This window comes from Acinonyx jubatus, chromosome B1 (assembly GCF_027475565.1).
Source record: "Acinonyx jubatus isolate Ajub_Pintada_27869175 chromosome B1, VMU_Ajub_asm_v1.0, whole genome shotgun sequence".
NCBI lineage: Eukaryota > Metazoa > Chordata > Mammalia > Carnivora > Felidae > Acinonyx > Acinonyx jubatus.
The window spans coordinates 139,166,625-139,194,417 of record NC_069382.1 but is presented as its reverse complement, the minus strand read 5'-3'; the positions used below and the strand labels follow the sequence as shown (position 1 = coordinate 139,194,417).

Here is a 27,793-nt window from a genome sequence, read left to right as displayed (position 1 = left end):
CAAACAATGAGATCATAACCCGAACCAAAGTCTGACGCTTAACCAACTGAGCCACCCAGGCATCCCATCGTGAAACTATTATTACACTATATGTTAACTAACTTGGATTTAAATAAAATTAATTTTAAAAAAAAGAAGAATCTGTGCCTAATGTGTTTTTTCCCTTTAACACATAATATATTACAGAAGCTGGTTAAAATTCTTAAGGGTGGACATAGGCACACTATCATATAATCAATATTGCTTCATTAAAGTCAGAAACAATAAGCATAGTTACCTGAAATCTGAGTTGTGCAGCAAAGGTCCAACAAAGAGAATTGAGGCAAGAAAGGATAATGTCATTCCAAATCCCTCCAGTTTTCTCCAGTTTGGTGAAAGAAAGAATATGAGATATTACTTTGCATTTTTTAACAAATATTTTGTTACTATATTTCTGATTTTGCATAGCACTTTACAATTTTCAAAACTTTTTAATGAACAATCAGCTCATTTGATCTTTACAACAACATTGTTTTGAAGAAATCAGAGTTATATCATCCTGTCATTTTTAGCAGATAAGAAAATTCAGAGATGCCAATGACATCTCCAAATTCACAAGCTCTGCTTGTATGTGGTACACATAGGTCTCAAATTCAGGTATTATTACCCTAAGGACATGATTCTTCTGCTTCTAATAATAATAATAATTAATAAATAATAATAACAATAATAATGCTATACATTATTTTACCCAGTCATTTATATTTAAATTTAAGTGTGGTTTTACTTATTTTGAAGTTTCTGAACCATAACCTCTATTGTATAAATATTTTTCACTAAACTCTTAGGATAGAAAATTAGTATAGATTATTTATATGTTTAACCATTAAGACTAGACTTTTTCACCATGTAGAATCTAGACTTTAGTAACTACTGAAGGAGAGTGCTGTTTGAAGCATAGAAGCTAGAGAAACCCAGGAGATGAACTCCATGGACCCAAATAACTGCATAATCGCATTGGACCCAAAGAGTGCTTTCTAATGAGGTCTGTTTAAGACTGCTTAAAATGAAAACACCCATTGTCTATGTCAATGAATTAACACCAAATATGAAAATATTGGAGAATTAAGGGGCTATTACATTATTAAATGAATATAATAATGATCTGGCTCTTCATTCAAATGAAATTCTGTAGAATTAGGTATTTGTCTCAGTGAAAAAGCATGGGGCACCTTGACAATTTCTTGAAGTCAAGGTAAATGAATAGAAATCATCAGAGTTTTTAAATAGAAGGATTAGGTAGAAATGACAAACTGAAAATGAAGTAAAAATGAAAGACTTTATATAAAGTTTACTTATGTTGAGAGCAAGAGCAAGAGAGCACGTGTGTGCACGAGCAGGGGAGGGACAGAGAGAGTAGGAAAGACAGAATCCCAAGCAGATTCTGTGCAGTCAGCACAGAGCTCCATGAGGGGCTTGATCTTACAAACCACAAAATCATGACCTGAGCTGAAACCAAGAGTGGGTCGCTTGAACGACTGAGCCACCCAGGGGCTCCCAAAGTTTAGTTTTAAAATAGTGGTCCAGGGGTGCCTGGGTGGCACAGTTGGTTAAGCATCTGACTTGCAATCTCATCTCAAGTCTTGATCTCAGGGTTGTGAGTCTAAGCCTGCATTGGGCTCCACAGTGTAGAGCTTACTTTAAAAAATAAAAGAGTTTCCTGGGTGGCTCAGGTGGTTAAGTGTCTGACCTCAGCTCAGGTCATGATCTCACAGTTCATGAGTTTGAGCCCCACATCAGGCTCTGTGCTGACAGTTCAGAGCCCGAAGCCTACTACAGATTCTGTGTCTCCCTCTCTCTGTCCCTCCCCCACTCACGTTCTGCCTTTCTCTCTCAAAAATAAATTTAAAAAAATCTTTAAATAAATAAAATAAAATAATAAAATAGTGGTCTAACAGCCTATTTTTGTATCCTGGGTGTCTGTGAGTTGGATATTTGTCACTCAAGGAGTATGACAATCAAAATCAATTAAGAAAATTCAGTAAGGTCATTTAAAATGTGAGTTAAAATCTCTACCAGCTATATTTTTTATCATGTTTTTCTATCATATTCCTAAGATTATATATTTGTAGACTAAGATGTGGCATAAGGCAAAGAGAGTCTTAGAATAGAAATATGTCAGCATGAATTTAATCCTTATAATTGAGAAGAGAACCCGATTTAAGATGCTTGGTAGACGTTAATAGGATCTTCATGTACTCCTGGAATTTAGCGCTGGGTTTTGTTCTGCCTGTTGGAAAATCTTTTGATCTAAAATATCTTATAAGCAGTTTACATGGGGGCACAAAGCATATTTTACTCAGGAGACTAAATGGTTAATCTTGCCTTTGATGTTTCTTGTACACTGCTCTATTTTTCTGCTCTCAGTAGCAATTTTGTGGAAGTCATACAGGATTGGTAAGCACCTACTCATGCTCTATTTTGTATATTTATCTTATAATATTGCCCTTTTTTTTTCAAGTCTTGTTTTATTGTCTTGGGAAGCTTTCACCTTCTGGAAGCTTCTTTCACTGCTCTACTTCTCTAACCTGGATATAGACCCAGGTCCTGAGTTGACTTTGCTTAACAGGCTGCTGTATAATTTTGGAAAAATCTCTTCACTTCTGGGACCTCAATTTTCTTATCTATAAAATAAGAAACTTGGCCTTAAGATCCTTTCAGGGTATTCCTTCTTAAATATTCTTTGACAGAAAGCAAGTGTTCAGAAACACTCCTTGAAGGAAGGAATATCAGCCTGTTTTTCATATATGTGTTTGGCCAGAATTATGAAGGTCTCTCAGATACCAATAGAATGAGAGGGCTGCCCAGGAAAGGGGGCATATTAGAGGCCTCCCTGATGGAAGTACCCAACATGTGGTGTTATGACTCAAGTCTAGGAATCGTTAAGGACCAGCTAAAGCCCTGTGAAGAATGATGATCAAAGGTTCACCCTGTGATTATTTTGAAGTTTTCAATTCTTTTATGGTCATCAACAGGACTAGGAAGGAGTTGAAGAGAGATTTTCTCTGTACCATGCTACTCATATACTAGTGTGGCAAGGAAGCACAATAGACCACCAGACATCTTGGAGAAGCCTACAACACTGGAAATACACTGTTGGCAATCTTTGGTAGCTTAAGATTCTCTTTGGTTCTCTTCAATTATATAAGAGGTTTGATTGTCAGATTTCCGAGTACTTTGGAAATTTCTACTTTCTTGGGTCATCTATTATAATTTAGTGTGCAGAAAAACAAAGTCTGGATGAGTAAACATGTTACCAGTGGTAAGTCCCAGGGATTGGGATTCCTGGGTAAAGATTCCTAGTAACTTAAAAGATTTTACAGTATTCTCTAAAAGTTATCCTTAAATTTTTTCTACTTATTTTCAGGGAAATGTGAGTTAACAAATAAGTTGATTGTGAAAAAAAATCTGACTTGACAAATGAGTTGTAGATGATATCTCAGTTTCTAAAGAAATGATTAAATAAAGCATTTTCTGTTGGCAAAGCACTTGAATGTTATCCAGTTAGTCATTCCTCACAACTACTTCTCTGGTGCCATTATTTGAGTTCAAAGTGAGTGATTAAGGGAATGAATGTATGAATGAATAATTGCTTTGCTCAAGATGCTAAAAGTAAGGAGTGGCAAAGACAAGTTGGTGGTCACTGGTCCTGTCTCCCTTGACTGTCCCCCCTAGCCCTGTTGCCTCCCCAGAACAAAGGAATAAAACTGCAGTGCTCTTTTCCATGGCAGGAGTAATGGGTCATTTGTAAATGCTTGGTAGGAAAACGTGAAAGACTAAGCCAGATAAGAAATGTCTGCTTGCTACAGGTATGGGTTAGCATCTTGGCTTACAACTTACCTACAGTAAATATTGTGATCACTATTTTCTAGGCTCTGCACTCTTTAAATGTACAAACTCACATTTCTTCTCCAGTGCCAAAATATAATTTCCTTCTGACCTATGCCTACAAAGAGAGAAACAGAGGAGAGACAGAGAATATGAGCAAAGTTTAAATGGATCTGAGTTACTGAGATTTCTTTGCTATATTTTACTGAATTTCACATTTTAAGATTGATGGAATGGTTCTTCCTGAAAAAAAAAAAGTATTGGTTTTGATAGCTATACTTTGAAGAGAGATCAGCTTTGAGTAAATTTGTTTTCCTTTCTTTGCCTTTCCTTGTTACATTTTTATCGAGTGTTTTCCCACAGTTTTTTGGAATTAACCAAATTTCTCGAGGGGGAAATGTGTTTGCATGCAGAAGTGAGGTTTTTTTCCCCCTCGCTTCATTTCATGTTCACATGAGTTTTTATTCAATTTCTTTGGCTTTGGATATTTACCTCTCTTCACCTTCTGTGTTCTGAGTAGCATTTTCCCTTCCACTTACTGTTCGTGTGAATGAGGCATTCACAGTTGCATTTACAAACTGTTCTGGAAATTAAAAGTTTTCCTTTGTAGAATGAGACTCTTAGAACACAATCCACCCTTGGCTCCTGCCAGTTAATGCCTGGACCTTTTCTAGGCTAAGCACCAGTACAAGTGATTGGGGGACATCAGTGTTGAACTAAAGCTTTTGACTAATAGGCACAAAATCCCTTTTGTCTCATAGTCGTATTTCAAACATGAATTCTATGAGTGATTTCTGAGTGCTTTATTTTTTTTCAAATCCAAACTCTTGTTCTTAGCTTTACCTGCCTCTTTGACGTATTGACTAGCATTATGTCTCAGTATAATCACTGACAAATGTACATTATCATTGTGCTGGCTTTAATTCCCCACTAAGATTTAAATATATTTGAGGCATTATTAATATCCATTTACAATGTCCTTTTGATTTTTAATATGGAACAAATCCTGCTGGATAACATTATACAAACAGCAATTTGATTTCCTGAAAGTAAACCTAAGTAATGAAAATTCCTACCCCTTGGGCTTATGCATTATTTTAAATGTCAAAATCTGCCTAGAAAAAATCAACTATATTCCCCTCCCAGGTAGTTAGCTACAACTGGAAAGGAAGGAAAAAATGAAATACTTTTATTTAAATGTTGTTACAACATTAAATAAATTTGTCTCGAGTTTCTAATATAAAAAGCCTAATAGAAGTAAGACCCTCTGTTTGGAAGATGCAACCCCCTTCCAGACTTTTGTTCAGGAAGAGATCACTTAGAAATAATTGCTTTTAGTAGTTTTGCATTATTAGGTTTTATTTTTCTCATTTTTTAAGGAATGTGACCAGTATCCCTAACTTTTATGGGTGTCAAAGGAGTTTGGGGATTAAGTTATTACTGTTTCTCCCTTGTCTTTATTAAAAACCTTTAATTCCCAAGAACTCAGTAACAAGCCAAGCTGCATAGCCTAGCAGGCAAGGGCTGCATTTTCCATCTGGTGCCCCACCCATCTTTCCTAACTTTCAAACATCCTACACCACTTGCCTTCCCAGAATCCTTTCTGATAGTCCCTGCTTTTGTAAATGCCCAACCCCTTCCCAAATCCACTACTCCCTGTTTTTCATTACAAATGCCTTTCATTACAAAGTCAGCTGTGAAAGCCTCCCAAATACCAACCTTCCTCCCAGTTAGGGATCCCTACCCCCCCCCCCCCCCCCCCCCCCCCCCGCCCCGGCAGTGGTTCTCTAGGTGTGGTTTTCTACAGGCAGCATCCGAGTTACTTCAACACCCTGGAAACTTGTTAGAATTGGAAGTTCTCCGGTGAGCTCTGCACCTAATGAATTTGACAATAAATTATATTTAAAAAATAAATTTAAAAAAATCATTATCTGGCTCAGAGATGTGGTAAGGATTACATGAGCTTAAAAAAAAGTAAAGTGTTTAAAATAATGTCTAGGTCAAAGTAAGTTCTCAATAAATATAATCTATTACTAGTATGTTAACTATACCTTCCTAGATATAAAATGATCATCAAAAGAAATCAGAAATCAGGGGTCCCTAGGTGGCTCAGTCAGTTGAGCTTCTGCCTTCGGCTCAGGTCATGATCTCGCAGTTCATGGATTGGAGCCCCACGTCAGGCTCTGTGCTGACAGCTTGGAGCCTGGAACCTGGAGTCTGCTTTCGATTTTGTCTTCTGCCTCTCCTCTGCTCACACTCTGTCTCTCTCTCTCTCAAAAATAAGTAAATATTAAAAAAAATTTTTAAAGAAGGAATTAGAAATCAGTAAAGAAAGAAAGAAAGAAAGAGAAAGAAAGAAAGAAAGAAAGAGAAAGAGAAAGAGAAAGAAAGAAAGAAAGAGAAAGAAAGAAAGAAAGAAAGAAAGAAAGAAAGAAAGAAAGAAAGAAAGAAAGAAAGAAAGAAAGAAAGAAAATCTAGGGGTGGGACCCATTATGTGTTTTCACAAGCCCTTGTCAGGATTCTGACCCACAGCCTTAGGGTATCAAATTATAGCCATACATATATCTCCAGACTCTCACTTGTTTTTGTAGTTGGTGCTCAAGAAGACTTTCATGTAAGACCAATCCTTCTAAGCAAGCAAATAAAAACAAAAGCAGTTGCCTAAAATGGGTTAACTAAAATAAATTAGCCTAAAGCCAATTTTTTCAAATGTTATTTACTTAATGATCAGGGCTTTCAATCAACAGTTTATACCTAAAGTTCAGCCTCCTTTGAGTGTTTTTTACATCCTTATCAGTTTCCACACATACACATTCTTCAAGCCAGTAATGATTTCTCAACTTTCATTAGAAACCTGAGATTTTCCCTACCTGGGCTAAGGCGTTCTCTCTTGTTACCAAAGTGAGTTAGCTGCAGGTTTCTCCCATAACCTTATGAATTTCTCATGAGTAAAACTCTTTTATTTTTCTTGTAATGTCTTATACAATGCCTTGTGTATAGTAGATATTTGAGGGATGGTTGCTGACTTCAATGACCATATACAGTGAAACACACTGGAGCCAAGCCTTGTGCTTAAATGGCACTTCTTTATTTACTAGCCATGTAACTTTGGGCAAGTTTTTTTAGACCTCTCTATGCCTCAATCTCCTAATCTATAAAATGGGCATAATATACAATAGTACTCAAGTCACAGGGTTGTCATAGAATAAAAGGAGTTTAAATATGTGAAATGTGTCGAGCAGTACTAGCAAATAACAAGCATTACATACGAGTTCATTATTAATATTTCTTTAGTATTCAAATCCTAGTTCTGCTTTTATTCAACTATGTGTTTGATTCAATTATATTCATTTCCTTTTCAATGTTTCTTGTAGCTGGGGTGCAGGGGTGCAAGAGTACCTGGCTCCCGGGGTCTGAAGCAGACCATGTTGGGCCACTCACCACTGACAAAACCCAAAGACAGAGAAACCAGTAGTGGTGAAACAAGAAAGAAATTTAGCTCAGTGAGGCCAACATCAGGAAGACTAGTCTCAAAGTGCTAGTGAGACTAGTCTCAAAGTGCTAGAAAATACTTCCAGGTTTATATGAGGAAAAGGTGGGGCAAAGATGGGTGGGTATGTGCAGGTAGGCAGTGAAGGTCAAAAGTTCATTGTCTTAGAGTCAATCATGGGTGGGGTCTTGCTGGCTCAGGGCAGTCCTTAGTGCTTGAGGGGGTAGTTTAGGTTCCCCTCTGGGGATGCTTTGCCTTCAGGGTTTTCTGCCTGACCCAAGAGACCAGCTGGAGGGAGAACCCAACTAGAAAATTTGAGGTCGAAATATAGGCAGCTGAAGGTCCTCTTTCATTCTTATTTTAATGCCTCTGCCTCATTTGGATTTCATAGAATAATTAATTTTGCCACAAAAGATAAAATATTACCACTTTTTAAAAGTTAAGATGCATGCTTTCAGGGCACCTGGGTGGCTCAGGTCATGATCTCACTGTTCATGGGTTCAAGCCCCAGGTCGGGCTCTGAACTGATGGCTCAGAGCCTGGAGCCTGCCTCAGATTCTGTGACTCCCTCTCTCTCTGCCCTCCCCTGCTCACACTCTGTCTCTCTCTCAAAAACAAACAAACAGTAAAAAAATTTTTTTAATAAATAAAATAAGAGATAAATTTTAAATTGTTATTATTCTCTAACCAGTAATTGTCGTTCCAGAACTCTACCTTTTTTTTCCATGGTCAAACACTTAGCAAAAATTTATGGACAAATTGTCCATTTGGCTTTATTAACAATACTTGAGTTTGGGATATGTCTTTTAACAGCTACATGGCTTGCAAATACTTTCTCCCAGTGAGTGGCTTGTCTTCTCATTCTATTAATATATCTTCCACAGAACACAATTTTAAAATTTTAATAAAGTCTAATTTGTCAGGTTTTTTCCTTTCATGGATTGTGCCCTTGGTGTTTCTATCTAACATCTTGTGGCCAAACCTAAGATCACCTAGAGTTTGTCCTACACTTCTAGAAGTTTTAGTTTTGTGTTTCATATTTAGAGACATGTTCCATTTTGAGTAATTTGTGTAAGGTGTAAGATAGGTGTTAAGGTTCATTTCTTCTGCATTTAGATGTTCAATCATCCTAACATCATTTGTTGAAAAGGCTATTCTGTTGTTTTAAATGCCAAATTCTATTCTTTCTCTCAGGAGAAAACATTCTATTTTTTAGTGTGTGGTGAAAGAGATTCCTAGACCCAAGATGCAGCAGCTACTACATGGGATGCCATGTCAGCAAAGTGAAATAACAATTAACTTTTGTGTCCCTGTAATTGCTCCACTTGGCCATGTGAGAAGTAAGTGAGATGATTCATTTTCAGAAGTACCAAATAAAAGCTGTGCTGTCTAGTTAAAAATAGGTTTACAACCTATTGGAAATATGTACAAGCACCGCCCCCCTACAGTGAAGTTCCCAAACCCTTAGACACTTCACTTCCTGGTTCTTCCCCTCTCCATTTCACAGGCTTATTTTCACGGGCTTTGCAATGAGCACTTGCCAAAACACTGAAGTCTCTGTGTCACCTCAATGAATGTACTTTTTTTCCCTACGTGGGCATAGGCGACTTCTGGGTAAGGCTGTAATAGCTGTAGTACTCAGCCAATGAGGAATCAGGGAAGGAACTTGCTTACTAGGAAAGAAATTGCCTGCTGAAACTGCCCCAAGTGTGCCTGTCTGTCATACACCTGCTCTTGCAAGAAGGTTGATTAAAGCTACTCTTCACTGTGCTCCGAGTCTCCGTGACCCTCCTTTGATTGGGGCAGTTGGCTTATTTCTCACAGCCAGCAGCATACTATATCAGTTAGTTGGTCAACAAATGCCAAACCAGTTTGGGCCTTCTCACCCCAAACAAGGTTGACTATTTGGCCCCAGCTGATCAGATATTTTCTATTTTTCATTTTTTTTTTTTGTTCTTTCTTCCTTATCCTATAAAAGCTTCTTGTCTTCCACCCCGTTTTACAGTTCTCCAGAGAAGACTTCATGAAGTGTTCATTTTGTTTGCATAACCTAAATTGTCTTCTTTAATAACTTTTAAACATGTGACTCAATGTTTTACTTGTTTTATTTTTTTTATTAAAAAATTTTTTTTTAACGTTTATTTTTGACAGAGACAGAGAGAGAGAATGCAAGTGAGAGAGGGGCAGAGAGAGAGGGAGACAAGATCTGAAGGAAGCAGGCTCCAGGCTCTGAGTTGTCAGCATAGAGCCTGATGTGGGGCTGGAACTCGTGAACCTTGAGATCATGATCTGAGAGGAAGTCAGATGCTTAACTGACTGAGCCACCCAGGCGTCCCAATGTTTTACTCTTTTAATAGAAGAAAGCTTCTTATTTAACTCATTTGAAATGAGTTGCTAGTTAATCACATAAAATGATAAACTTCGGGGTACCTGGGTGGCTGAGTTGGTTAAGCATCCGACTCTGGATCAGGTCGTGATCTCACAGTTCCTGAGTTTGAGTCCCACACTGGGCTTTGTGGAGCCTGGAGACTGCTTCAGGTTCTTGTGTTCCCCCCCCCCCCCCGCCCCCGTCTCTGCCCCTCCTCAGCTCGTGCTGTCTCTCTCTCTCTCAAAAATAAATAAACAATTTTTAAAATAGAATAAATGATAACTTCATACCTTAAAGATTTTTTAAAATTTAAAATATATAGGGGTGCCTGGGTGGCTCAATCAGTTAAGCATCCTACTCTTGATATTGGCTCAGGTATTGATCTTGCAGTCTTGAACACTCTCTCTCTTTAAATAAATGAATAAGCATTTTTTAAAAATTTAAAATGTATAGAACTCATTCATTTGCTAAACTTTTCTTTGAGTATGGATCTGCTGATTGTTGTTCTAAATTCTTTTTTTTTTTTTTAATAAAACACACATAAAATGCATCGCCTATGATATCCAGTGTTTTCACCTAGAGCTCAGACTTCTTAGGTTAAAAAAGTGGGCTCCACCATGTAATTATCTAGAGTATCTTACCTAACCTTTCTGGGCTTCAATTTTCTCACCTGTAAAATGAGAGTAATAATAATACTTATCTCATAAAAGAATGAGTTAATATATGTTAATCGTTAGAACATTGGTCTAGCACATAGAGAGTGAGGTATTTGCATTAAAATGGAACAAGACCTTGTGGCACAATCTGAAGGAAGAATTCTAGATTTTTATTCTTTTTTCCATATGTTTACAGTTGCCTTGTTACCCCCAATTTGGCAGCTTTTAGCAGCTCTATCAAAATTCTAAAGCACTCATTCATTTCAATATTAAAAATACCTTTCTAGGGAAACCTGGGTGACTCAGTCGGTTAAGCATCAGCTCTTGATTTTGGCTCAGGTCATGATCTCACAATTCATGAGTTCGAACCCCGCATCTGGCTTTGCGCTGATGGTGCAGAGCCTGCTTGGGATTCTGTCTTCCTCTCTCTCTGTCCCTCTCTTGCTTGCTCTCTATCTCTCTCAATAAATAAAAATAAACTTAAAAAAATAACTTTCTTGTACACACATTTCATCAACAAGCATAGGAGATCTGGGAAAACAATGAACTCTTAGGTATAAAACTTCACTAAGGCAATAAATAGTGGGCAGACTACAGAAGAGATTGGAAGAGGACTTCAGTTGCCTCTATTTTGACCTCAGATTTTCTAGTTGAGTTCTTCTTCTAGCTGGTCTCTGGGCTCAGGCAGAAAACCCAGAGGGCAAAGCGTGCCCAGAAGGAAACTGAAACTACTCCCTCAAGCACTAAAGGCTGCCCTGAGCCAGCAAGACCCCACCTGTGATTGACTCCAAGACAATAATCCATTTGACTTTCCCTGCTTGCTTGTACATACTCACGCATCTGTGCCCCACCTTTTCCTTATATAAACCTGAAAGTATTTTTGGCACTTTGTATACAGTCTATGAGATGCTAGTCCATCATCTTCCTGGTGTTGCCTCACTGAGCTAAATTCTTTTCTTGTTTCACCATCACTCCTCTCTCTGCCTTTGGATTTTATCAGCTGCAAGCAACTAAACATGGTCTGTTTGGTACCCCGGGGCCAGGAGCTCTTGCACCCCTGTGCTCTGGCTACAAGATTACTAGCCAGCTTTTCAAGGGTGCTATGGAAATCAGTCAATAGGTTTACAGAGGCACTGGAAAGTTTCAGTTAATTTGGTTAACTGATTACTTGGCAGTTGGCTAATAGGGTGTACAAATGCAACAAGACCATCTTTTCTTTATCATTATTTTTAAGCCTGCAGTGACTAGACCATGGCAAAGTTTAAATGGGCTCTGTGAGATTTCCTAGTGAACAAAGTAGTCTTAAAAGTTTTAGGACTTTAAAAGATAAGTATAACATTTTCTTGACAACGGAAATTCCATTTTGAGCATTACAACCTCAGTACGATACAAACCTAATAAAGTAAAGCGTTCCATTATATTTCCATATGTAATGCAAGAAGTCAAGTTTTAAATAATGGTTTGAGATGATAGTGGATAGGCTTCAAAGAATTCTGGACCGGAGATAAGAAAATGTCTCAGCTAGTACTGATTCAGGCTGGCTGGGTCCAAGGACCTAAGTCCCACAGGACCAACCAAGAGGGTCTGTGGATTGAACTCAAATGCAAGCTGGAAGAAAGTGAAAGCAGAATTTATTGAAGACCTGGAGCAAATACAGAGTATTTGGGAGATTCAAAAAAGAAAGGAGAATGACTCTTTTGTCTTTGCTTGGGGTCTGGGGTTTTTATTGAGGATTGTGGTCTGGTGTATATGTCTTCGCATGTATCCAGGAGCTGGTTAAAACAAAGCCAAATGCTCTTTTGTCTTCTATAGGTTACTTTTGCCCTGGAGTCAGGGGTCTTGGTGCGTCAGTGGTCGTAGAAAATGTACATGCTGTCCTTTCCCAGTCACTCCTTAGATGTTATCTGTTGTGTTGGAAGACTCCAGAGAAATCATTAACTCTTTAACCCTTATAAGGAGGAGGACATACATAATCTGTGTGATAAGGCATATGTAGGGCAGGTGTGCAGGTCCCAACAAGAATGGCAGCAGGAAAAGGAGCAAAAAGCAGTCCTTCAAGGGGTCCCTTCAGTTTCCCTGTGTCAGTACTATATTATATTCTACAGCATATAAAACTGACTCAAACTGGACAAAACCGACCCAGGATTCAAACAAACAAAACCAACCAACAAACCAACCAACAAACAAAAACATTTAAGGGATGTCTGGGTGGCTCAGTTGGTTAAGCCTCTGACTTAAGCTCAGGTCACGCTCTCATGGGCTCTGTGTTAACAGCGCAGAGCCTGGAGCCTGCTTCCGATTCTGTGTCTCCCTCTCTCTCTACCCCTCCCCCACTCGTGCTCTGTCTCTATCTTAAAAATTAAAAAAAAAAATTGAAAAAGCATTTAATAATTCATCCATTTAAAAAAGCATAATTGAGGGGAGCTCAGACTGATTTACTAAAAGCCAGTTTATCTAAACCACTTTGACTAAAAGTTTCTAATGTCTCAAAGTATATGAAATAGAAAAAGATACCATCAGTATACAAAATATCCACCTACTTACAAAGAGTAGCAAATTGTACAAATAATTGCCAAATTATAATAAGGTTCAGATGGAAAGACCCTTAAGTGAATCACTTAAAATATGGAAGGCGTAAGGACTCTAAGAATTTAGTCTGACCCTTACTAGTGGTCATTTCACAGCTTTGGCCTCGTGTTTTGCTAATGGAATTACCATTAAGAGGTTTATTCTTCAGGGGCGCCTGGGGGGCTCAGTCAGTTAAGCATCAGACTTTAGCTCGGGTCATGATCTCACAGTTCGGGGTTTGAGCCTTGCATCAGGCTCTGTGCTGACAACTCAGAGCCCGGAGCCTATTTCTGATTCTGTGTCTCCCTCTCTCTCTGCCCGTTTCCTGCTTGTATTGTTTCTCTCTCTTTCTCTAAAAAATAAATAAACATTAAAAAATAAATAAATAAACAGAAAAAAAGAGGTTTATTCTTCAGCAAAAGAAATAAGCCTATGTCTTATTCTGATAGACACATCAGAGCAGAACATTTGAAAAGGAGTGGGATAAAGGATGGAAACTTAGGTGTCTGCAGGGTCTGGGCTGACTTTGTGAAATGCCTAGAGAGTCAACAATGATGATTGTGGTGTAAGTGGAGCTGATGTACCATCCACAAAGTGCAATGCCTGGGGCGCCTGGGTGGTTCAGTTGGTTAAGCAACCGACTTCGGCTCAGGTCATGATCTCTCAGTTCGTGAGTTTGAGCCCCATGTCGGGCTCTGTGCTGACAGCTCAGAGCCTGGAGCCTACTTCAGATTCTATGTTTTCCCTTCTCTCTATCCCTCCCCTGCTCATTCTCTGTGTCTCTCTGTCTCTCAATAATAAATAAATGTTAAAAAAAATTAAAAAAAAAAAAACTAAAAAAAAAAAAGTGCAATGCCTATTGAGCTCCAGTGGGTCAAGGCCATGTACAAATATGGGTCTGGTATGGCTTGGTCTGGTGATTATTTTCTTTTTCATTCATTCATTCATTCATTCATTTAAAAATTTAAATCCAAGTTAGTTAATATACATTGTAGTATTATTGGTTTCAGGAGTGGAATCCAGTGATTCATCACTTACTTGTAACACCCAGTGCTCATCCCAACCAGTGCCCTCCTTAATGCCCATCACCCATCCCCCCCATCCACAACCCCTCCAGCAACCCTCAGTTTGTTCTCTGTATTTAGCAATCTCTTATGGTTTGCCTCCCTCTCTGTTTTTTCTTACTTTTCCTTCCCTTCCCCTGGGTGCATCTGTTTTGTTTCTTAAATTCCACATATGTGTGAAATCCAATGAATTTGTCTTTCTCCGACTGCTGCTGATTATTTTCAAAAGAAGACAGAAATTTTAAATTTCAGCCCAATTAGTTGTCAGTGTAATTTAAAAAAGTTTGTGGGCCAATACGGTAGTAACAAAGCATATTGTTTGGGGTGCCTGGGTGGCTTGGGCAGTTAAGCGCGTGGCTCTTGATTTTGGCTCAGGTTGTGATCTCATGGTTGGTGAGAGTTGAGCCCCAAGTTGGGCTGTGTGCTGACAGCATGGAGCCTGCTTGAGATTCCCTTTCTTTCTCACTCTGTTCCCCTCCCCTGCTTGTGTGCTCTCTGTCTCTCTCAAAAATAAATGAACACTAAAAAAAGAAAACCAAAGCATATTGTCTCTGAGAATTCATATTTCTCCTTAGGAGATGCATGTGTATGTCTGTATATGAGTGTATGAATGACCTAATAGTTTTCTGCGAGATAAATTGAAAGAACAATGTGACGTTTTTGTAACTCACACTAGAGGGAAAAGTTAAAAAGGATCATACTCTAGTGGCTACACCTCCAGCTGTTCTTTGAGCCCCGGAGCATGCTAAAGAACATAAAGAACGATCTTGTTGGAGCCTCCAGGGCAATATTCTTGACTGAACAGCTCCGATATTGGATATGTATTGTGTCGGAAACTTTGTAGGTACAGAAGGGTATTCAGCATTCTTCTGTAGCATTGCACATCGGAAATAAGACAAAGGTGGTGTTCTTACCATAAAACATAAACCTCAGGACAGAGTTAAGAACTGAAGTCAACCATAAGACAACTGCTATGACTTCTTGCCTGTGTTTCCTTTGAACTGTGGAAATTGTTATTGTTAGCATGGTGTTAAAAATTTTTTGCCAACACATGTAATTCTTTTTGTTTATCCCACCAGTTCAGTTAAAGTCTGATCTAACAATATATTGACCAGATGTCTGTATTAGTCAGGGGCCTGGCAGGAAACAGATGGCAAATTCAGAGTTTAACCAAAGAGAGTTTAAAAGGGGGGACTATTGACATAGGTGTGGGCAAGGTTAAGGGCACTGACAAACGATGTTGAAATAAACATGGATGTGAAAGGGAGGGAGCTTCCACGCCAGGCCTGAAGGAACAAGGGGAAATGTGGTGTTATTAGAATGAGCTGAGAGCTAGAGCCATGGAAGGAGAGCTGTCTGGAAGAAGCAGTGGCTGTAGATAAATGCAGCCACCTCCGGGACAACAGCCAGACAGGAGCAAGGCAACACCTTGGCTTCTTTCGTCCTGTACTCTGTCTCTTGCTGGAGCTGCCTACTGCCAAACCTGATGAAAAGCCAGAGACAAGGGAGCCCAGGTGGTACAGTTTAAAAGGGTCAATCTTGGGGCGCCTGGATGGCTCAGTTGGTTAAGCATCCAGCTTTGGTTCAGGTGATCTTAACGGTTCCAGAGTTCGAGCCCCACATCGGGCTGTCTGCTGTCAGCACAAAGCCCACTTCAGATCCTCTGTCTCCCTCTCTCTCTCTGCTTCTCACCTGCTCGTGCTCTCCCTCTGTCTCTCCTGAAAGTGACAAACAAACATTAAAAAAAAAAAAAAAAAAAAAAGGTCAGTCTTTAAGGGTATGCCCAGACGGGCAGACAAAAGTGAAGAATAAATGTGAGCAAATGGAGTATAACCAGAACAATGTTCTGTTAAAATAAGAAATTGTCAGTAACTTAACAGACTATAGCAAGGAGAAAAACAATCTGTTAGGAAAAATGACCAGACAATGAAACATTTTTGTAGCAGGTGGATTTATGTCAATGTGATAAGGAGAGTTTTGTAAAACTAAGTAATGTCTTTCTAATCTACTAAATTATTTGAAAGAGGTAACATCAGTGACAAAGAAGGGTTAGCCAGTAAATATGATTTATTCATATTTTGCAGTGAATTGTGATAATGCCTTCTTGTAGACTATGAAAAATACTTAATTCTCACGGAATAAGGGCTAAGGTAAATAGTCATAGGTTACTTGGTAAGATTTAGCAAATTAGTAAACAAACAAACAAACAAACAGACAAACAAACAAATAAAAGAGACAAACCGAAAACTAGACTCTTAACTATAGAGAACTAGTGATTACCAGAGGAGAGTGGGTGAGGGGATGGGTGAAATAGGTAAAGAGGATTAAAAGTACACTTATCATGGGGCACCTGTGTGGCCCAGCCGGTTAAGCGTCAGACTTCTGCTCCAGTCATGATCTCACAGTTTGTGAGTTCAAGCCCCGCGTCAGGCTCTGTGCTGGCTGCTCCGAGCTTGGAGCCTGCTTCGGATTCTGTGTCTCCTCCTCTCTCTCTGTCCTTCCCATGCTCATGCTCTGTTTCTGTCTCTCAATAAAAAATAAATGTTAAAAAAAAAATTTTTTTAAGTACACTTATGAATAATATATAGAATTGTTGAATCACTATGCTGTACATCTGAAACTACTATAACACTGTGTGTTAACTATACTGGATTTAAAATAATAAAAAAGATTTAGCAAATTAGATGAGTATTTCATATTACAGTAGACCCTTGACAACACAGGTTTGAACTACATGGTTTCACTGATATGCAATATTTTTTCAACAAAGCATTGTACTAAAAATGTATTTGTTTTGGATTTTCTCTTCTATATGATTTTTTAATGACATTTTCTTTTCTCTACTTTATTGTAAGTATACAGTATATCATATATACAACTACAAAAAAGGTGTTAAATGACTACTATGTTATCCATAAGGCTTCCAGTCAACAGCAGGCTGTTAATAGTTAAGTTTTTGGGGAGTCAAGAGTTACGGACTTTTGACTCTACCGCGCGTTGGAACCATAACCCCCATGTTATTCAAGGGTCAACTGTAATTCGACTAATATTAGGTTGAGATCTAGGGTACAGTGTGCCATATTTCAATGTGTAAACTGGAATTAGATATTTTATAAAAAGATGCAAGAAAAAAAAGCCTGCTAAAATCTAGGAAAATCAAACATTGGATGAGACCTAACAAACTTCATAACTGGGCAACATTCTTGTAAAAAATAATCATAGTTGCTTGTGTTATATTGAGATGGCTCTCTACCTGCAGCTGGTGTTTTCCACACCAGGGGTCAACTAGAAACTTAGGACCCTGCTGATAATGATTGGCTCTACACTTTACCCACCAGTGCTCCCAAACTCTGCACGGATGTACTGGTTGTTGCAAGGGAGTGTTGCACTGAGTGTTCCCAAACATGTTTGCTACTGCATTATGTCAGTTCCTTTTGTCCTTTCCTGCTGCTTTTGGTTACTTTCTGTCTGTAAGAAAGATATCAAAGCCACCAGAGCTATCACTGTCCCAAGCGAGTCACAGACTACAGCATGCTGCATTCAAGAATTTCTCTCAAGTCCTCTTTGTTACCTGGTTCCCCTAAACAACAAGGTCTGTGCTCATGGGTCCCTAAAGTGGTTTCAGTGAACTGTCTCTTTTACATGTTTTTCTTTTGCCTCCATTCTCAGGTTCCAACACTCATGCTTGGAAGGCACTCGGCAGAGCAGGGCCCCGAGGAACATGCTCAGAATTGCCTTCTCTTCCACCCTGGTTCTGTGTCCTTCAAATACTCTCACCTCCCTTGGAATGAACAGCTCCTCAGAGCCAAGCACAGACACTCTGCTGCTCTGCTGTCTGTCCCAACAGGTGTCTGAACCTCAAGACGCACACAGCTTGGGTTAAGTGGAGCCCTCCTATTACACAGCTGCTACTTCCTGGATCTGTCTGTGTGCTGTAGAAGTGGTGACTTGTGGTAACACTGCAAAAATCCCCACTCACTGTCAACCACGGAAGGCTTGTCGGGCCTCTTCGTATAGTGGGACATTGGGAACAAGGGCATCTTACTCTGTAAATTTCTGTAGCCCTCCTTCTAGAGAGAGTTCAGAAAAGCAATGCATTCTTGTGTTTTCTTGAAAAGAATGACATGCTTTATATCAGTTTTGATGGTACAAACTAAAGAAAGATCATTATCAGTACCTATTTTAGAACCTAGATTATTGCAGTTGAAAATAGATTTTAGTTAGTAACGCTTCCATCCTTATTTCTATTCCCAGCCATTATTTGACCTTTAACCTTTGGAGAAATTTATTAAATTTTCTAATTACAATCTATTTTTCCTGATGGATAAGGATGCTCATTACTGTCTTAACTTGGGCCCCTGTATATCCCTTTAATCTGCACTTGTTTTATTGTTTACTTGGGTTAGATCTCTGTCATCTCTCCCAGAGGAGCCAGAAAATGATCTTTTATTTTTAATTTAAAAATTAACCCCTAACAGTTATTCATGGTTGTTTAGCATAAATTAACAAGATATCACGGAAGCTGAGGCCAGGAAAGCCTGACCTGAACCTCTGGCTTCTTGATTGTTAAAGGCTCCTCTACTCTGAGTCGCCTTTCTCCCCACCGTCTCCCACCATTTCCTCCAATACCACTACTCTTCTCCCTCTACCACCCGATGACTATAGGAAAAAGACAAATGCTAACCCAGTTGCAGCAACAGAAACTTTGTTTGACAGGATAAGATAATTTAGACAAAGATGAGATGCTACTGTTCACAGGTGTATATTAGAGTATTTACACCAAATACTTTTCAGATAAAATGACTAAGAAATAATTCCCAAGATTCCCTAAAAACCTTGAGCTTATTTCCTGAAGCAGATAAAAGGAGATATCCAGAAAGAGAGAAAGAGCTTCTTAACCCCAAACTAACACTGGGGCTTGGACTCAGCCTCAGTTTGACCTTGTCTAAAAGAAAGACCTGAAAAAAAGTGCAACAACAAAATGTCAAGTTCACTTCTAAGTCTACAAAACAATAAAGCCACACAGCACAAAAGGGAGGAAGAGAGTCACATCCTTTCAGTTACTTACAGCCTCCTCTTGTGGGTTGGGCACACTCTTCTATAAAAACAAAACGTTTCCCGGAGAATTGCTTTGTTGGTATTGTTATTTTTCTCAGACCTTATAAAATGTTAAAAAAAAATCCATTTCCAGGGGCACCTGGATGGCTAAGTAGAGCATGTGACTCTTCATCTTTGGTCATGGGTTCCTGCTCCACACTGGGTGTAGAGATGACTTAAAAAAAAAAAAATTAAACTTTAAACAAAAATAATAAAACAAAAATTGGGTAAGAGGGGCTCTTTTTTTTAAAAAAATTATTTATTTTTGAGAGGCAGTGAGAGAGAGAGAAAGAAAGAGAGCACAAGTGATGGGGAGGGGCAGAGAGAGGGAGAGAGAGAATCCCAAGCTGATAGCACAGAACCCAACATGGGGCCCAATCCCACAAACTGTGATATCATGACCTGAGCCAAGATCAAGAGTTGGATGCTTAACCAACTGAGCTACCCAGACACCTCAGGTATAAGAGAGACTCTTAAAAAACTAAATGAAAAAATAAACATACATTTCCATATCTAGATAAATATTTCAAGCAAGTTTTACCTCTACATGCATTGAAGATAAAAATTAACTCTAATTAGTGTTTTGTTGGTGCTTGTGATTTACATGCTTGGCTTTGAAGATCAAAAAATAATACATATGTGCTTGTGTGTTATTTATTTCCTCCCACAGACTCTGATATCATCTGGCCATTTTCTAATTTAAGACATCAGCATCAAAAATATTGAGTCATGGGTGTATGTATGTTTAAACACCAGACTTTGGGCAGTGAAGCAGGAGGAGGGTGCAGCAGTCAGATATAATGAGCTGTTATTAGGCTCTAACACTATCTGCATGGGCTTTGGCAAGTCACTAACTTTTTGGAGCCTCTGTTTCTTCATCTATAAAATGAGGATTAAGCAAGATACTATATGCATGGTGCTTGGCACAGTGTCCAGCATGAAGTATGTGTGTGATACATGTCTAATAGTGGTTAAAAATATAGTCTCTTGAGCCAGGCATCTTGGGTTGAAATCTCAATTCAACTACTTATTAATTGGGCAAGTTACTTAACTTCCCAGTGCCTCTATTCCTTCATCTGAAAATTGGAATAATTATAGTGCCCATCTTATAGAGTTGTTGTGAAGATTTAAACAGTTAAAATATGTTAACACTTTAGAAAAGTGCCTTGCACATGGTAAGTGTTCAATAAGTGTTCAATAAGTAAGTGTTCAAAAGTTCAATAAGTAGCTGTTCTGTTTTTTTCTAAAATTGTGCTAATATGGTAGCCACATGTGGCTGTTGAGCATCCAAAATGGACTCAGCCTTAATTGTGATAGGCTGTAAGTGTAAAATACATATAGAACTTCAAAGACAGTATAAAAAAAGAATGTAAAATATCTCAATATTTTTAATATTACATGTTGAACTGATATTACAGGCAAATTGAGTTAAATTATTAGCATTAATTTTAATTTTAATTAATTTTAAATAATTGTGTGGATTTTGTGTTACTTTTTTAACATAGATACTAGAAAACTTAAAAGTATATATGTGATTTGCACTATATTTGTATCGGACAGAGGTATTCTAAAATATAGAAATCTTAAAGCAAGAAGTTCATTAGAGGAAACTTTTGGTTTAGTTCAAATCTGGGATACTTGTGGTATGCCTTTAGTCATAAAGAAGTACTAAAGAAAAACAAAGGAATTACAATGTACTACAAGCCATTAGAAGTTGCTACAATCTGGGATACCTGGGTGGCTCAATTGTTTAGGCGTCCAGCTTCAGCTCAGGTCATGATCATGTCGTTTGTGAGTTCGAGCCCCACATTGGGCTCTGCGCTGACAGCTCAGAGCCTGCACCCCCTTCGGATTCTATGTCTCCCTCTCTCTTTACACTTCCCCATTCATGCTCTGTCTCTCTCTCCTTCAAAATCAAATAAACATTAAAAAAAATTTTTTAAAAAAAGTTGCTACAATCTACATTGTGTTAATTCTTCCAGGAGCAATACCCCTTTCTCCTCTGGAGTGTTTTGTTCAATTTGGGGATTACTTTTTAAAAGAGACACCGGCAATCTAGAGTATATCCAGTATATCCTTGATAAGGCTCCTGGGAAAATGAAAAGTTCACCACCATGCCATGGAAGAGAGGAACTGGGGTGGGTAAGAATGTGAACGTCCTCAGCTAAGTGAGGAGAAGACATAAGAGGCATGACAGCTGTTATCCAATACCAGGAATGTGGATTTGCCCTATGGAAATGGAATTGACCCAAAGGGTTCAATTGGGTCCAAGTTAGAAGGAAGATTATTTCAGCTTTAACATAGGGAACAGCTTTAACAATTAGAATTGTCCAAAAAAAAAAAAAAAAAAAAAAAAAAAAAAAAAAAAAAGGATGAACTACCTTATGGAATATTCAAGACTTTGCCACTGTAAATTTAAGCAGAGAATTATAGACAGGGTTTATACTTCAGATAGATAGAAGACTTCCAAAGTTTTTCAAACTCTGAGATTCTGCAATTAAGGTTTTGCTACTAATTCTGGTAGAGCATTGCCAATTCATGCATCATGACCAGAATAGCTAGAGATCCACAATTTTAATAAGGTTTTTTGCTTGTTTGTTTGTTTGTTTAGAAGATACAGAAACTCACTGGTACTAGTCAAGAAACCAGGGGTTATTGTGGGGATATATATGGCAGATAGGGATCTCAAAAGAATGCAGGGAGAGGGATAGAGTGATACAGCAGACGTGACGGAAACTGTAACAGGAACTGTGACTACATCTGCTATCTTCCTCTCAGGGGCTGGCTGATCTCTTCCTCATGATATCTCTGCTTTCCCCAGCATCCTCATTCTATTCTATTCTTGAAAGTGACTAGCTTCATGTAACTCTGTTCATACACCATTTCTGCTCACTAATAATTTCAGCTTGTCTTTCAAAGCTTCTTTTGCCTTGAATCTACTTATGATCTAATAGCTTGAATTCTCCCACCTAAATGTTTCAGCTTTTCACTTCTCCAATTCCAGTTTTATGAGAAGAAGGGTCAGCCTAGGTTTTTCAAGCCAGATCACTGGTTACAGTATGGGTGGACTTTCCTTGGGTCAGATGGCTTCAAGTGGTCCTGATAGCTGGGGCTGGGGAATTTTATTTATGTGGGATGGGGAAGTTTTCACCAGAAACAGATGTGGGTGGGGCAGTCACTTACTGATATTTCTGGTACCACAACTGAAAGATGGAGGTCATGGAGTTTATACCCAGAAATTTGGGAATCTACATCAGTTTATATTCTATGTATTAAGAAGATAGAGGCTATTCAAAAGGTTCTGGTCTGCGACTAATGATAGAAATATGAATTTCATTCTAGGATGTGTTCTAGCAACTTGTTATTCAAAGTGTGGTTCATGAACCAGTAGCATCAACATCACTTAGGGGCTTGCTAGAAATTAGAAACTCAGGGTCCACCCCATACCTACTAAATTAGAATCCATATTTTATTTATGTATTTATTTATTTGTTTATTTATTTATTTACTTATTTAGAGCATGTGTTCATGTGCATGAGTGTCAGGGAGGGGCAGAAAGCGAGGGAGAGAGAGGATCCCAATCAGACTCCACACTGTCCGTGCAAAGCCCAATGCGGGGCTTCATCCCATGAACCATGAGATCATGACCTGAGCCAAAATCAAGAATTGGATGCTTAACCCACTGAGCCACCCAGGCGTTCCTAGAATCTACATTTTAATAAGATTCCCAAATAATTTGTATTCAGATTGAGGTTTGAGAAGTGTGCTCTAGGATGAATTGGTTTGGTTTAGGTCTTTTAAAAGTTAACAAGGGCTTTTACTAGGAAACTTCCAGTAGTACGCGATAGTCATGTAAGAGCCAAGTGCTAAGTTGTCAGAATTTTGTGAATTGGTTGATCTTATGTTTCAGAGCTTGAAACCAGTTACTGTAGGAATATTGATACCAAAGAGATTGGTAAATACTAAACTTGTTTCTTTTGTACTGGAGAGCCAGTTAAACATTTACCAGCATTCCACTAGACAGTTCTAAATCTCCTAATTCAATCTGGAATTAAAGTAGTCAGCTAGGGGTGGTGGGACAAAGAAGGTCCCATATTGGAGGTGGGGTGTGGACAAGATGAAACGAGTTCCAATTCCTCAAATTTTCTACTCTATGACTAAGCAATCATTCTAAGTAGACATTTCTTCATGAAAAAATAACCTGAGTCTTCAGTAAGCACAAAGAAGGAGGTCTAGGAGTTGGTGATACTTAAAATCTAGACAGGCAAAGACCAGAAATTCTCCCATCTGGCAGCTGAACTGTTTTGGAGCTGAAACCCAGGTATGGAATAGCAGTTTCTATATAGAAGAGAAGATAAGAGTGGGTAGATTCTCGTCCTAGAGACATACCACACATGGGAATTAATACTTTTATTGCCTGTATTATATCGAGTATAAAATTGTTAAATGAAACAACTCCTCCCTAAGTTAATGATAGGTATGGATGCAAATCTTTCATGGTATTCCATAGGGAGTGGTTTTTAAAGTGTGGTCTCTGGACCAGTACACAGTTCTCACTATCACCTGAGAACCTATTATAAATACAAATTCATGGGCCATGCCCATGGATCAGAAACTTATTGGATCAGAAACTCTGGGGGGTAGAGCCCAGTAATCTGTTTTAACAAGCCTTCTGGGCGATTCTGATGCATACTATTGGAAGTAGGATATGTCATGGAGTTCCTTATTTTTATCCAATAAGAGAATTCATTTTCAACTTGAACCCAAAAAGGGAAGTGACTCTTCTTGCAGAGGAGTTTCCAGCACAATTGAAAGATGGTTGAAGAAGCTACAGGGCTAGGCAAATATTTAAAAGCTTTCCCCAGGGAAGTTAGCCAAGCAGGCAGACAACTGGCATATTGCCAAGACTCCTGGAGAGTATAAACCTTCCTAGAAATCAACTGGGAAAAGTTGCGTTTAGAGTGAACTTTGAGGATGTTATAAACCCAGCCTAAAGACTTTCTGCAAATACTAATAAAAGCTCTGAAATACAGAACGTGACATCCTAGCACATGTAGAGACACAAACAGCATGTATCATATTAAGAAATAAGCAGATAATGGAAGAAAAAGTACTAGGATAGCTTATTCATTTTGCCTTTCTGGTTAAGAGCTCTCACTGGTTCCTTAATACTGACAAGTTGTAACACTGAATGAGTGTTTACTCTGTGCCAGGTACTGTAGTAAGTACCTCAATAAACTATCTCATCAGCCCCGTATCCCAGGAAACCGAGACCCAAAGAGGTATAGCAACATGCCCCCAGTCACATAGCTGGTAAGTATTGATACTGGGATTCAAACCCAGAATGTTTGGCTCCAGAGCACCACTGCTTAACCAAAACTTCTACTGCCCCTCTTCAGCGAGACCCTCATTACATACTCAATATTTAGAGGCTCGGAGTTCCCATTTCAGAGTGTGGATTTTTGTTGTTTTTAGTCTCAAGTTAAATAACCTCTTTATGTGTTATTATATATAGATAACTGGACTTTGGATTTCATCTGACTAATCCCATCAAGTTCTGATGGTCAAAGTGGACAGTTAGATAAGTTTCACTTCTACAGGACACAGCTTTAATAAGGCTACTACTACAAGCATACTACATGTTACTCTGAGTCCCAATATTGAGTGTTTAAATTATCTTGTTATAACAGGAGACATAAAGATGTGCACGGATGGAGGCTAACTGATCTTAGTTATGGAAAAGGGGAATTGTAGAGGCTAAGGAAAAGCATTTTTAATCTAAGTGTTTTTGTCTGGAAATGGATTTGGTGAACTTGCCCAAACCCTTAAACTTATCCTCAAATGAAATTAATTCTGGGGTTGCCTGGGTGGCTCAGTCAGTTGAGTATCTAACTTTAGCTCAGGTCATGACCTCATGGTTTGTGGGTTTGAGTCCCACATCTGGCTCACTGATGTTAGTGGAGAGCCCGCTTCGGGTCCTCTGTCCCCCTCTCAATCTGCCCCTCTCCTGCTCATGCTCTCTCTCAAAAATAAACATTAAAAAATTAATTTTTAAGGATCATGGGATTAATGGCTGTGTTGGGTTTTTTTGCCACATCTGTGCATAACCAAGCACACTACTTGTCACATGGCAAATAGTAGCATATTTGTGAAAAGAAAGGAGAAAAGAAAAGAAGCAGGGAGAAAGGGAAGGAAGTTATAAAAGTAGATTCAAGTTCTTGGAATTTTTTTCAAAGAGAGAGATCACAGGCTGGGCAGGGGCAGAGACAGAGGGAGAGAGAGTCCCAAGCAGGCTCTGCACTGCCCGATGCACTGCAGGGCTCAAACCCATGAACCATGAGATCATGACCTGAGCCAAATCACGAGTTGGACACTTAACCAACTGAGACACTCAGGAGCCCCTGAATTTTTTTGTGTGTGTATGTAACAGTCATAAATGGGTGTGGAACCTTTGAAGTAACTGCTTAGGTATTAATAAGACAGGGAAATAAATTAGAAATCTTATCCTTCATGTAGATGGGTACAATATATAAATATGAAATAAAGCATGAAAATTCTTACTTTGATTCAGTCCAACTTCTTGTGGGCAGCTTCATGGAAGCAAGTTAATTTTGCAGGCTTGCCATTCTAATGGAGTCACTCATTCATGCAGGTATATATTCCTTTACTATCAAACATTTATTGATGGCTTCTTATGTGCCAGATACTTGTGAGAAATAAACCCACTGACCCAGTCAAAGGAGGGATGCAGAGCCTCAGAGCATAGTGAAGCAAGGCTTTAATCAACATTCTTGCAAGAGCAGGTGTCTGATGGACAGGCACACTCCGGGCAGTGACAGCAGACAATTTACCTCCTAGCAAGCAAGTCCCTCCCCTGATTCTTCATTGGCTGAGTATTCCAGAGGTTACAGCCTTACCCAGAAGTTGTCTATGCCCATGTAAGGCAACAAGAAGTCTGATTGGAACAAATGTACATTCCTTGAAGTGACACAGACTTCAGTTCTTTGGTGCATGCTCATTGCAAAGCTCAAGATATGGAGAGGAAGTGAAGGGTCTAAGGGTTTGGGACTCCATTGTTGGGGGAAGGGGTTGTACATATTTCCAATATGTTGTAAACCTATTGTTAACTAGACAGCACAGTTTTTATTTGGTATTTCTGAAAATGAATCATCTCACTTCTCACAGTACTGTAGTGCATTGAAGTTATAAAAATGAATAAGATATGATTTCTGCCCACAAAAAGCTCAGATTGGTGGCAAAAGATATATTGTAGTGATGGTTACTAAAAACCATTGAATTGTACAATTTAGATTGGTGAATTGCATGGTATATTAAATATATATCAATAAAACTTTATTTTTTTGATGTTTATTTTTGAGACAGTGAAAGAGAGAGAGAGAGAGAGAGAGAGAGATAGACAGAGATTCTGAAATAGGCTCTGTGCTGTCACCACAAAGCCCAATGTGGGGCTTGAACCCATGAACCATGCAATCATGACCTGAGCCAAAGTCGGGCACTCAACTGATTGAGACACCCAGGAACCCCTCAATTAAACTGTTTCAACAAATATAAGCAGATATGCCTGGGTAGTGTTCAAAACCAGGAAGAGGTGGCCATAACTGAGGGAGGAGGGAGCCTTCATCAGTGAGTAAAGCTTGAGCCAAAATGTTTAAAAAGTTATTTAGGGAGCTGGTGCAAAATATTCATTCTAAAGAGAGGGGGGAATGAAGTGTGCGTGTATATGTGTGTTTGGGCGGAAGAAGGATGTTGGCAGCTATTTGAGGCTGGGGAGATAACAAAGACCAGAGGGGAGCTCCAGTGTGTGAGTGTGAGAGAGAGTGTGTGTGTCTGTGTGTGTGTGTAGGGATAGAGAGTTACTGGAGGGTTTTAAATTAAACTGGGAAGTGATATAATCTGATCAAATTCATTTTAGATTAAACGACACCGCCAACAGCTGTGACGTAATGGAAAGGATACTGATTTTTTTTTTCAGTCATAATAACCAGTGCGTAGGTCTCAAACCTGCCATTTTAAAACTAGAAGTGTTATACAAAATTTTCAAGTATTATTCAATTGATTCTAACTTAGATTAAGATTAATTTAGAACCACGTTGATCTTGGGTTGAGATAAAAAGAAAGTGAGTGGGACACCCGCCTTGGGTGGTAGTGGAAAACCCGGCGAATTTTAAAGTTTTTTCAGGCTGGAAATGGAGCGATGGAAGCTGGTGAGATTCTTCAGATTTTGTTTTTCATGCTTTCCTGGGTATTCTCACAATATATTAAAATTATCGTTCTGAGTTCATATGCAGAATCAAAGAGGAAAAAAAGAAATAAAACAGGGCAATGCCAACAGGACCGTATTTTCCACGAGGAGATTTCTCTGAAGATAGTTTAAGTTGCCTTACCGGAACCACGAAACATAGGGTCCTAGCACGGAAGACTAGCACGGGAGACTAAGTGTAACACCGCCACGGGGCACAGGCGTTGTTGGCCCTTCCCTGCAGGCTAGAGAGCCTGTTTAGGTTCCCGCCCCTTTTCCTCTTGCTCTTTCTAATCCTTCCCCCTCTGCCAATTCCGGAGAGGAACCCTTTTTAAGTTTCTTCCAAGTTGACGCGTAGGACCATTTCGTCAACACAATCCGGAATCGTCGACATGGCGGCGACCATAAGACACCTCGGTAGAG

The 27,793-nt window shown here is 38.9% G+C and overlaps 1 protein-coding gene and 1 long non-coding RNA gene across 3 annotated transcripts in view; one reads left to right on the top strand and one right to left on the bottom strand.

Annotated features, from left to right (window-relative positions):
- Positions 1-27,652, bottom strand: LOC128314526 (uncharacterized). Its single transcript, XR_008296269.1, has 3 exons — positions 27,516-27,652; positions 3,880-3,985; positions 1-361 (listed from the first exon to the last, which is right to left on the bottom strand). It is a non-coding gene; the product is annotated as an uncharacterized LOC128314526 (long non-coding RNA).
- The window catches only part of MRPL1 (mitochondrial ribosomal protein L1), a 101,095-nt gene continuing 100,612 nt past the window's right edge, over positions 27,311-27,793 (top strand). The window contains exon 1 of one of the 2 annotated variants that reach the window (XM_027058944.2): positions 27,311-27,335. In XM_027058944.2, the coding sequence (XP_026914745.1) occupies positions 27,326-27,335 (10 nt within the window). In that variant the 5' untranslated portion in view covers positions 27,311-27,325. Of the gene's footprint in view, positions 27,336-27,583 lie in introns of those variants that run through there. The other variant, XM_015074380.3, reaches the window with a different exon arrangement.